Genomic DNA, 9725 nt, shown 5'->3' on the forward strand with positions numbered 1-9725 from the left:
GGCAGGACTGGTCGATCGATAGCTAGCTCTCAAACAAAACAGCGCAGGGGGCAGCGTTATCGCTGGCAGCAGTCTCAGAAATAAAACGAACGGCATGCCCCGCTAGAGGGGGGCGTGGAAATGATCGACACCATTTAGGTGGAATGGGACAATCCAGCTTTGGTACTGTACAACGGAATTTGGCCTATAGCCAGGTTTTGATATCTCGCAGCATGGCTCATGGCATATGGGAAAGTTAACTTAAGCCCAACATTAGCAGCCACTCACCTCGAGGAGAATGAGTGCTTCATCCGCCCAAGGGGTTGGTCTGGAGGCTCTGGAGAAAGCTTGTTCCATTGCACAGCTTCGTGGTAAGCACAATCACGTCATGTTTCATCGATTCCTGCAGGAATATTTGTCTCCAGCACGTTAGGAACAGAAACGTTCTTCTAGAGAAAGGGTGAGACATACCTGAGCGCTCAGGAATCGCAGGGCTGATATCTCGGCAAAGGTGACTCCGCCAATGAAAACCACCAGCACCAGTGCTCGGCGACCGTCCACGCTACAATCAAATCGTTTTGTCGGTGTTAAAGCTCAAGATTTGGTTTCTCTTTTCTCAGCTTACTTGTTCGCGAGGTCGGTTAAGTTGTTCGCTGATGGCATTCTTTGATGTCCTGTTGTTAAGTTGGTCAAAGACGGTGGTCTGTGAGAGAAGCTACTTCTTCTTTGCTGCTGTGATCCCTATAAAACGAACTTTTCTTTTCCTTTTCTCTTTTAAATTTAACTCGGTTCTTTACCTGTCGTTCTTCGAAAGTCGCTCCGGGAAGCAGCTTCATCATATCCTCAATCCCTCGCCTGCAGCGAGTGGATAAGAGTGAAATAGTCAAACAGCAGTGTTTAGCTTAGGCACCAAACTTACTCACCAGCCACTAGCATGCAGTGCATGTTGTACCAGTCTAATGCTCAGAGGAGCATAGCCCGAGAATGCGTAGGAGATATCCTTTGGACTAAAAACACACACGCACAGAGTTGGTCAAAACACGAGTTGCCTATTCCTGAAAACTCTGTTACTTTGAGTCGTCCGTATCGCTCACCACCAATCTGAGGCCCCGTTTCAGAGTCAGCCAATTGCTCTTTGATTCCTTCACAAGCGGGGAAAAAGCATTACCGCATAAGATCCTGACATCCGAACGACATCATACCTGCTTTCGCAAAAGCCCCGCCCTTTCCAAGTCGTTGATAAAAAATAAATTTTCCCAGCCATAGCTTTGAAGAAGCTCCCTTCTGCCCAAGACGAGACCCATTCAAGCATGTCAAGCCGATAGAAGAGAAAGGGACACGAACCGGAAGTAATCAAAATGCTTCTTCTGTAAGCCATTGTTCGTTACTGAGAGAATAACGAGCAGTCTCAGAACGCTGATCAGTGGCTCCTGCTTGTTGATCATCTCTTCGATATACTCATAACAACTGATTCAGAAAGTGCTAGTGTCAGACTGAAAAAATATAACAGCATTATAACGTACATATCATATTCCTGACCTTCAACGAGAGTCTGCTCCATAATCAACCGGCTCATGAACGAGCGCTTCCTGGTAAACGTGGTCAAATATTGAGAAATATCAATGTGTCGCTGAAAGAATAGCATCAGCACTTTGTTGTTTGCAAAGTACGATCTCACCGTCATCTCCGGAAGTGCATGCATCTTTTTGACAAACTTCTTGAGGTCTGAGAATTCTTGGTTCTGGACAAAAATATTAGGCACGGTAATTAAAAACGAGGTGCTACACTTACAGTAGTTTTAACATCCGTATAATCTTGCTTCATGCTAGCTGCTTTTTCACGTAAAATCTGAAGACCAGGCTCGGAATTCATGACCGCAAAAACAAAACAACAGGAATTACCCCTCCCACAACTCCAAAGTTGAGATCACGTAGATCTCTATATAATTTGTCACTGCAAAAAAAAAAAGAAAAAAATATAAGTGCATTCTACAAGTTGGATCATTTAATAACCTTGAGTTCAGTGGAACCTTCACCTTCTTGTCCCCACCCAAAATTGCAGGATCCAGCTCAACACAACCGTTGTTTATGTTTAAAAACTGAAATAAATATACTCATAGATGTTGCCAGAATAGCATGTTCTTACCTCGTCGACAAGACCCTCGTAGGTCAGCTGAGAGCACATCGGAGTTACAAGGTCCACCTAATGGACAGCTTTCGGTCAGATTTCAGATAAGCATGCTGGTACCTGTCTGTCGAGAAGGATTAGTGTGTCGATTTCCGGTTGTCCTTCCTGAAAAACAAAGCACTTGTGAAACTCTATCAAGAAAACTCGACATGTTTACGGGAGTAGTCAAAGCTTGTTCTTCTTGCATTTTCTTCATGATACTGAAGACTTTCTTTGCAGCGTCACCCTTTCCCTTCACATTTGGAATAAGACCAAACCGCGACTGCGACGAAAGCAAACATATTTCAAATTTAGAGATGGATTCAAGCAATTGATGAAACCTGTAGGTTGTTAATTGTCAGTGCCAAATCCCACAAAGAGGTCGGGTCACCGTCGACTTGAAGCTCCTGACACCAGTGTTATCTCTAGAAACAAATTGCGAGGAATAAAACTTACTTTCAAAACAAGCTCATGCTCCAGAGACAGTACATCGTCGTCAAAGGGTATAGGAAACATGCGGTACTCGCCAAAAGTAATGCCACCGTGTACTCCTTCTGCTTCTAAGACCTGGCAATATGAACGATGCAAAACTCAGAAAAGGAAACAAAGGAAGTAAAAAGTCTCACCTTCTCGCACGCTGTAGATCTTCTGGGCATGAAATACAGCGAGTACTGCCTTTCCTGTTGGTTTCGTTTATCATGTTGGATCTGAGCGGCTATAAGTTTCATCAAGGTCAAGTGAGGCCTGACAATATAAATAACGTTCGTGCAATCGGACTGAATTGGATCTCCGGAGAGATGAGATAAATTCTCCACTCCATGTTCCTGGACAAGCAAACGATGCAGAGCAATGCTGGAAAACCAACACTGATCAAATCACCTTTAAAAGAGAAATCTGGACGATAAGTGTGAGCGGTCCACTGAGCTTGGGATCCAGAACCAGGAGCTTCCTCCCCCGCATCTGGCAAAAAATCTTAGCACACACAAGGCATTCTTTTGGCAAAAACGACTTACCGAATCGAGCGCCTCGACAAGATCCAGCTGCGCTTCCTTCCTAAATTCAAGCGAGAGTGACAAGAATCTAGAAGGAAATGTAGAATAGACCTCAATCCGATGAGATTGATCGGCGCATTCTCCAGAGGAGGCAGCTGCGCCATAGCGACGCTCTTCCTCGACGAAGCTTGAATAGTTTAGAACCCTAAAAACCAGTGGAAATATTCCCTAAAGCCCTAAGGAAGGGGCGATGGCGCCGTTAGGATACAAGAAAAATTTCCGGGCGACGCCGGCATTGCAGCTCTTCTACACGGGAGGGCCGCTGCGTCTCGCGCCGGATGCCTCGTTCCTTGCCTGCGCTTGCAACGATGAGGTCAAGATCGTCGACATCGCCACCGGCACCATTCGTAAGTCTCTAGCAGGCGATTCCGAGGCTATCACAGCATTGGCGATCAGTCCCGATGGAAATACGCTCTTCGCGGCCAGCAGGAGCTTGCAAGTGAGGATCTGGGATCTCGCCACTGGCACGCTTTGTCGATCGTGGAAGGTATTGTATTGCTAGAGCTTTGTATTTTTCTTTCGAAATTTACTGTGGTTTTTTCTAGGCACACGATGGGTCTGTGACTGACATGGACGTATCGATGTCGGGGCTTCTAGCCACAGCCAGCATTGATCGAAGCATTCGAGTGTGGGATGTGGATGGAGGATTTTGTACGCACGCGTTCCGGGGGCACAAAGGCATCGTCACAAAAGTGATTTTCCATCCGGACCCGCATCGTTTGCTGGTAAGGAAAATATCAAAGGAGAATCGACGTAATGCTTTGTTGTTTCTCCAGCTCTTTAGTGGCGGTGACGATGCCACAGTACGGGTGTGGGATCTGGTGACGAAAAAATCTGCCGCTCTTTTGGAGAAGCATTTCTCGACTGTCACCAGCTTGGCAGTTTCAGCGAATGGCTGGAGCTTGATTAGTGGTGCGAGGGATAAGGTATTTCTTTTCTCGATCAAGTTTTTAGGACAATATGGTGTTGTTGCGTGACAGGTTCTAAATATTTGGAGTCTTCGTGACTATAGCCATGAAGGAACTGTACCGGTATTTGAAGCAGTGGAAGCAATCTGTGTTGTTCCAGATGGCTGCAATCTACCAGGAAGCTCTATCCAGAAGAAGAAGGGCTCGAAGCCGAATGTGTTAACTGTTGGCGAGCTTGGAGTTATCCGTGTTTTCTCTGCCGAAGGGTCCGTATGAGGAATGATCATTAGTTTGTCTTACATTGATTTTGTTTTCGTTTCTGGTGATTGCAGTGGAAATTGCGTATACAAGCAAAATTCTTCCGATGTTTCCATAGCAACAGAAGACGCGGACGAGACAAAGCGTGGGTTTACTGCGGCATATATTCTTCCAGATGCAAAAGGAGTTCTTTGCATCACGTACGATCACCGCCTTTTCTTTTACGAGCCATTTCTAGTGGACGACAAGCAAAGAGATTTGCGCATCAGCAAGCGCCTTATAGGTTGCAACGATGAAATAACCGATTTGAGATATGTTGGAAGCGACGAGACTTCTCTTGCCGTGGCCAGCAACGTGGAGCAGGTAAAAGTGGAATAAGAACTGTGAGTTTTCAACAATCTGTGTTGTAGGTCCGCATTTACGACTTAAGCTCCATGGCCTGCACACAAGAGCTCACCGGTCACACGGACATTGTCCTTTGTCTGGACACTTGCCTTTCATCTCAAGGAAAATCAGTGCTAGCTTCGGGTGGTAAGGACCATACGGTATGTGCTCTGAAATCTAGGAATCTAACAAAAACCGTCTATGTTGTGCTCGAAGGCGAGACTTTGGGATGTTACCTCTGGTAAATGTTTCGCGATGTGTACTGGCCACAGTGCTGCAGTCGGAGCCATTGCCTTTTCAAAAAAGAAACGCAGTTTTCTGCTGACAGGAAGCAGGTACCAGCATTGTTTAATATTGCACCGTCCATCTGATTTTCTTCCGCAGGGATCGCTCTATCAAGTTCTGGGACTTTCAGTTTGTTATAGATGACAATCAACAAGATAGAGTTGCCAAGCTTTCGTGTATCCGTTCTGCCGCTGCACATGACAAAGATATCAACTCGCTTTCTGTGGCTCCCAATGACAGCCTTCTATGCAGCGGATCTCAGGTATTCCAAATTAATCACAGTGATGCAAATGGTGACGCGTCTGCAGGACGGGACAGCTCGTATTTGGAAGCTCCCGGAACTCACTCTAGCTACGACTTTGAAAGGGCACAAACGAGGCGTCTGGTCTGTAGAGTTTTCTCCTATCGACCAGTGCGTATTAACGTCCTCCGGCGATAAAACTATACGAATATGGGCACTCTCCGACGGTTCTTGTCTAAAAACATTTGAGGGCCACACCGCCAGTGTTTTGAGAGCTTCATTTCTATCTCGCGGAACACAAATAATTTCTTCTGGTGAGTGTCGCCCTCGTTAAAAATTTTGCAACTGAACATGTCACGCTTAGGTGCGGATGGACTGGTAAAGCTATGGACTATCAAGAGTAACGAGTGCATAAACACTTTTGATCAACACAACGACAAGGTTATAAAGTAGAAAACAGCACGTCTCCGGCTACTTACTTCTTCTTCGTATCCAAACACAGATTTGGGCCTTAGCCGTGAACAGCAACAATGAATCGTTTGCTACTGGAGGGGGTGATGCATTGGTCACTTTGTGGGAGGATTGCACCGCCTCTGACGAAGAGGAAGCTGCTAGACAAGAGGTTACTCGTAAACTCTGTTGATAAGTCTCATCTTACGTTTATTACAGGCCGAGGAAGCTCTGAAAGACCAGGATTTAGCGAATGCCCTCGCGGACACGGATTATGACAAAGCGGTTCAACTGGCATTCGAACTAAGACGACCTTTTAAACTCCTTGGAGTTTTTACAGAGTTGTTCAGGTGCAGTCTCTTGACTCTTGAGAGCTGAGCTTTTAACAATTCAGTCTCGGTGCTTTTGGCAGATCTGGCACAGACGCAACACTGGCCTCGCTTTTGAAGAAACTCGACAGCGCATACCTGCGTCTACTCTTGGAATATATCCGCGAATGGAATTCGAAGCCAAAGTTTTGTTATGTTGCGCAGCATGTGTTGCACTGCGTATTCAACGTTTTTCCAGCGTCCGAAATAGTAGAGGTGAGAAGAGCAGCGTGCTAAATATCTTGGAGCATGGTCACACGCTTTGGTTGCAGGTTCCAGGGATATCGGAGCTTTTGGAAGGCATTTTACCTTATACACAACGGCATTTTAATAGGATAGGCAGGCTGGAACAAAGCTGTTACCTTGCGGACTATACGTTGGCATGCATGTCAGTGTTGGATCCCAGTGACCAATTGCCAGGACTTGGCGGAGAGATACATGCTAAGAAGAAGCAAAAGTTGTAATCCGTTAGAATTTGAAGGAAAATTTTGTTTTGTTAAATTAAAATAATTTTTACTTAATCTAGTTAAATTATTTACTATTGATAATAAAATAGTAAAGTTTTGCCAAAGAAACACGAAATCTAGACAAAAGTAGTTGTTCCTAGCCAATTCAATAAGAGAAAATGTACTACAATTATTTCTATATCAATTTTTGTTTCCTACAAACGTTTGCCCAAACTTCCAATCTTGAGGCGCAACATCATAATCGGTAACAGTGTCACCGTTGCTCGTGGTTACCATGAAAGAGAGGGACTGGCCAAGAAGAACATCTGGCGATTGCCAATTCTGCCCCCAGTTTCTCACCAAAGGCTGCCACCTCCTGGTTCTCGATCCCATGACAGCCACAGCGTGGACATCCCCGGCTCCACCCACATTCCACACCAGCACCAGCATGAAATAGGCATGGCCATTGATAGAGAAATGAATGCCTCCTTCCCTTTCACAAGGTACCCTGTAGCACAACAAATGCAAACACGAAGTGAATGAATTTGTAGAAAACTATAGAAAACATTCTCTAGAGAAGGAGAGCTCACCTTCTGTACTGAACAGGAACAATGCCACCTCTGTACTTGGCAATCAGCTCAAATGCAGGCTGTGAGAGATCAAAGTGCTCGCGCGGGGGATTACACCAGCCTCCGTTGTCGCTTGGGAGAGCAAAGTTTGGAGGGCAAAAGTTTGTGGCCGTGACCACGATGGATGGGTTGCCGGGCAAGCACCATTCCGGGTCGGCCTCGGCATTGCATTTCAATTCGAAGCAAGAGCCGCACGACCAGCCTTCATTGAACAGGGCAGTGCTCAGTGCTGCTGTGCTTACTCCATAGCCTTGGAGGTAGAGGTTCCCATATCCACAAGCTCCTCCTGAATTTACAAGATCATTGCATTGAAGCAAACATGCCAGTTAGAATGGGTTGTTTTTCTTTTTTTCTTGCTAAATGATTGTACCCATGGTTCCAGAGGCATCACTTCCTCCATAAAACGTTGCGTGAGCATCTTGCCATGATCCATAATCTTGAGCTCCAACTTCAGGGCTCAAAAACAGCACCACAACGGTTGCTGCAAAAAGAAGTGGGAGATCCATTTTTTTGTGAGTAGAAATCTTGTGACAAAGAAAAGAGAAAAGAAGAAAATCTAATATGGCGATCAAGTCTAGCCCTGAGCTCTCTTTAAATACAGAACCTCGGAGTAACTCTTTCCTTAACAGTAAGACAGTTATTTGTCATTGGAGATCAGGTCCCATGGTGCGACGCTCTCGATGTCATGCACACTTTGGAATCAACAGAGATTCACACTAACCTCGAAAGAGTGGAGGAAACTTTAGAAAACTTTTCGCCACCTTTGACTTCGACGCACGCTAGGCTTTGGTTCGAAGGGTTCAACTATTTCGCTTTGATCACCAAGTGCGGGCAGGATATGCTCCACAGGTTCATACATTATCAGCTTCTCCTTACATGTACAATCGTTGATTCTCATTGTCAACTTGAGCTCTTTGTCAGAACTCTGATTTTCATGTCAACTCAAGAAACCTCTCTTATTGAAAGGAACTTCTCTTTCCGAAAAGATTATTCCCTATGCTTACCATAATCGAAACAAAAGCCGTATAGCTCGTATCACAGGCACACACACAAAACTCATGAATCGACAAAAGGTACTATTACAATATCTCCAAAAGAACAAATAAGTTACTCGCAAACTCTGGGGCTAACGGAACAGCAAATCTGTCAATCCTCGATCTCCCATAAACCGACGCGATTTCATCCAGTCCTGTGGAGAAAAGTATGGGGAATCTCTCCAATCCAGAAAGCTGGGGATGCATTTTGTAGTAGAGAGCAAGCAAATCAAACAAATTCGCTCCCCAGTTGCAATCCAAACGAAGGCTGTAGCGCGGAGGTGCAGCCGAATTTTCGTCCACAAGTCTAGGCAGGCTGAAATTAAACGCTTGGGCTCGCCATAGCCACAAGTACACGCCACCTTTCTCTCCCTTCTTCCAAAGTAGGTGGTCCCCGTCTCGATTCCAGCTGATACCGTATCAAAAAGAAGCGCAACACGGCACTCATTGTCATTGTCCGTCAAGTTCTGGATGTTTTCAATGCGATTTGGATGCCTGCTTCTCTCTCTTCAAAAACCCGTTTCTTTCTTGGTTTCTTACAATCGATCTCCCGATCGCGATTAGATCAGTCCTGTTCCTTACCAATTTTCTGTTCAGCAAAGGGGATCCGATGCATCACTTTGTTTTCTCAAACAGTCCATCACACAAGAGTGGTGCTCTCACCAAAGTTTTACTTTACGAACACCAACAACCTTTGGACCATTTTCTACACATTTGAAGAAGAATTTCTCTTCTTCTTAAGCTTAAAGCCACACTGTAGATCAAGATTAGCACATCACATCAAAAGAAGACAGTTTTCTTTGTTTTTTTTTCTCAAGCACTAGAAGAAGAAAACTTAAATTAATTGGCACGATGTGGAACAGAGAGATCGATGATCTCCCCCTCCTAGGAAATCGAAACAAGAGTGCTCAACGATCTCCCAGATAGCTAGATCCAAGAGAACAACGAAGATAAAAACACAAACACTGTAAGAGACTGTAAACCTTCCAGTCTGATCGATCGTAGGAGCTCTCTTTTCTTCTAGTCCCTCACACGCACTCACACACACTCTCTCTCTCTCTCTCGGAGATGGTTTTTCTTGGATGATCATGTACTATTAAGGTAGATACCTCATGAAAGCTTCTCTATCGCCACACGAAGGCGCCAATGGCGTAGTCCCTCTTGTCCTGGAGGCTGCCAGAGACGGGCAGGCCATACTCCTCGAGCAAGCGATCCAATTGCCACTCGGGCATGGCCTCGTACTCGAGCTTGGTGTAGCGCGGGTAATGCAGCGGCATCTGGAACACATAGGGGCAAGAGGGATTCTTCTCCACCGCCGAGTAGGGGCACTTCTTGGGGCTGGACGGCGCCTGATCCACGGCCGCCGCCAGGAGATCCTCGCTGCTGCTGCTGCTGTTCCTGCGATTGAGCGAGAAGACGCGCTGGAGGAGGTGCGTGACCAGGCGCCGGGTGCGCGGCGACGCCACCGGCTGATCGGAGGGATCGTCCACCACCACTGCCGGTGCCGCTGCTGCTGGCGCCGTGA

General features: G+C 46.0%; 4 protein-coding genes across 4 annotated transcripts in view; 1 reads left to right on the forward strand and 3 right to left on the reverse strand.

Moving 5' to 3' along the window:
- Nucleotides 1-81: 81 nt before the first annotated feature.
- Nucleotides 82-3365, reverse strand: LOC9643499 (vacuolar protein-sorting-associated protein 33 homolog). The gene is made up of 22 exons (XM_024665445.1): nt 3249-3365; nt 3159-3198; nt 3025-3105; nt 2772-2969; nt 2602-2712; nt 2487-2552; nt 2324-2428; nt 2227-2271; nt 2125-2181; nt 1992-2077; nt 1881-1932; nt 1771-1827; nt 1658-1720; nt 1503-1609; nt 1324-1446; nt 1182-1263; nt 1051-1121; nt 903-986; nt 777-834; nt 605-720; nt 451-541; nt 82-382 (listed from the first exon to the last, which is right to left on the reverse strand). Exons 1-22 carry the CDS (start codon nt 3299-3301, stop codon nt 287-289), a joined length of 1842 nt encoding a protein of 613 aa, XP_024521213.1. The 5' UTR covers nt 3302-3365; the 3' UTR covers nt 82-286.
- LOC9655231 (transducin beta-like protein 3) lies at nt 3336-6622 on the forward strand. Its single transcript, XM_024665439.1, has 14 exons — nt 3336-3684; nt 3743-3922; nt 3974-4123; nt 4178-4371; nt 4438-4726; nt 4774-4908; nt 4964-5082; nt 5132-5294; nt 5341-5587; nt 5638-5714; nt 5776-5895; nt 5943-6073; nt 6136-6307; nt 6364-6622. Exons 1-14 carry the CDS (start codon nt 3388-3390, stop codon nt 6553-6555), a joined length of 2466 nt encoding a protein of 821 aa, XP_024521207.1. The 5' UTR covers nt 3336-3387; the 3' UTR covers nt 6556-6622.
- Nucleotides 6623-6738: 116 nt separating this feature from the next.
- Nucleotides 6739-8903, reverse strand: LOC9643500 (expansin-A10). The gene is made up of 5 exons (XM_002963656.2): nt 8875-8903; nt 8278-8609; nt 7537-7647; nt 7128-7452; nt 6739-7045 (listed from the first exon to the last, which is right to left on the reverse strand). Exons 1-5 carry the CDS (start codon nt 8901-8903, stop codon nt 6739-6741), a joined length of 1104 nt encoding a protein of 367 aa, XP_002963702.2.
- Nucleotides 8904-9021: 118 nt separating this feature from the next.
- LOC9655232 overlaps nt 9022-9725 on the reverse strand; it is an 866-nt gene continuing 162 nt past the window's right edge. Inside the window, exon 1 of the mRNA XM_024665454.1 lies at nt 9022-9725. This exon is cut by the window's right edge and continues 162 nt beyond it. Coding sequence (XP_024521222.1) covers nt 9325-9725 — 401 coding nt within the window. The 3' untranslated portion in view covers nt 9022-9324.

This window comes from Selaginella moellendorffii, unplaced genomic scaffold, assembly GCF_000143415.4.
Source record: "Selaginella moellendorffii unplaced genomic scaffold, v1.0 SELMOscaffold_3, whole genome shotgun sequence".
NCBI classification, from domain to species: Eukaryota; Viridiplantae; Streptophyta; class Lycopodiopsida; order Selaginellales; family Selaginellaceae; genus Selaginella; species Selaginella moellendorffii.

Bases quoted from the DNA above. Each gene is read 5' to 3' on its own strand.
- LOC9643500 (XM_002963656.2), bottom strand. From the start codon at position 8,903: ATGGTCCAAAGGTTGTTGGTGTTCGTAAA. The intron at 7,453-7,536 runs GTACAATCATTT...TTGTAAATTCAG, and splicing joins TGATGCCTCTGGAACCATGG to GAGGAGCTTGTGGATATGGG. The intron at 7,046-7,127 runs GTGAGCTCTCCT...GTTGTGCTACAG, and splicing joins GTTCCTGTTCAGTACAGAAG to GGTACCTTGTGAAAGGGAAG.
- LOC9643499 (XM_024665445.1), bottom strand. From the start codon at position 3,301: ATGGCGCAGCTGCCTCCTCTGGAGAATGCGCCGATCAATCTCATCGGA. The intron at 2,429-2,486 runs GTTTCATCAATT...CTTTCGTCGCAG, and splicing joins TGACAATTAACAACCTACAG to TCGCGGTTTGGTCTTATTCC. The intron at 721-776 runs GTAAAGAACCGA...TTCGTTTTATAG, and splicing joins CGACTTTCGAAGAACGACAG to GGATCACAGCAGCAAAGAAG.
- LOC9655231 (XM_024665439.1), top strand. From the start codon at position 3,388: ATGGCGCCGTTAGGATACAAGAAAAATTTCCGGGCGACGCCGGCATTG. The intron at 5,083-5,131 runs GTACCAGCATTG...TTTCTTCCGCAG, and splicing joins TTTCTGCTGACAGGAAGCAG to GGATCGCTCTATCAAGTTCT. The intron at 5,295-5,340 runs GTATTCCAAATT...ACGCGTCTGCAG, and splicing joins TTCTATGCAGCGGATCTCAG to GACGGGACAGCTCGTATTTG.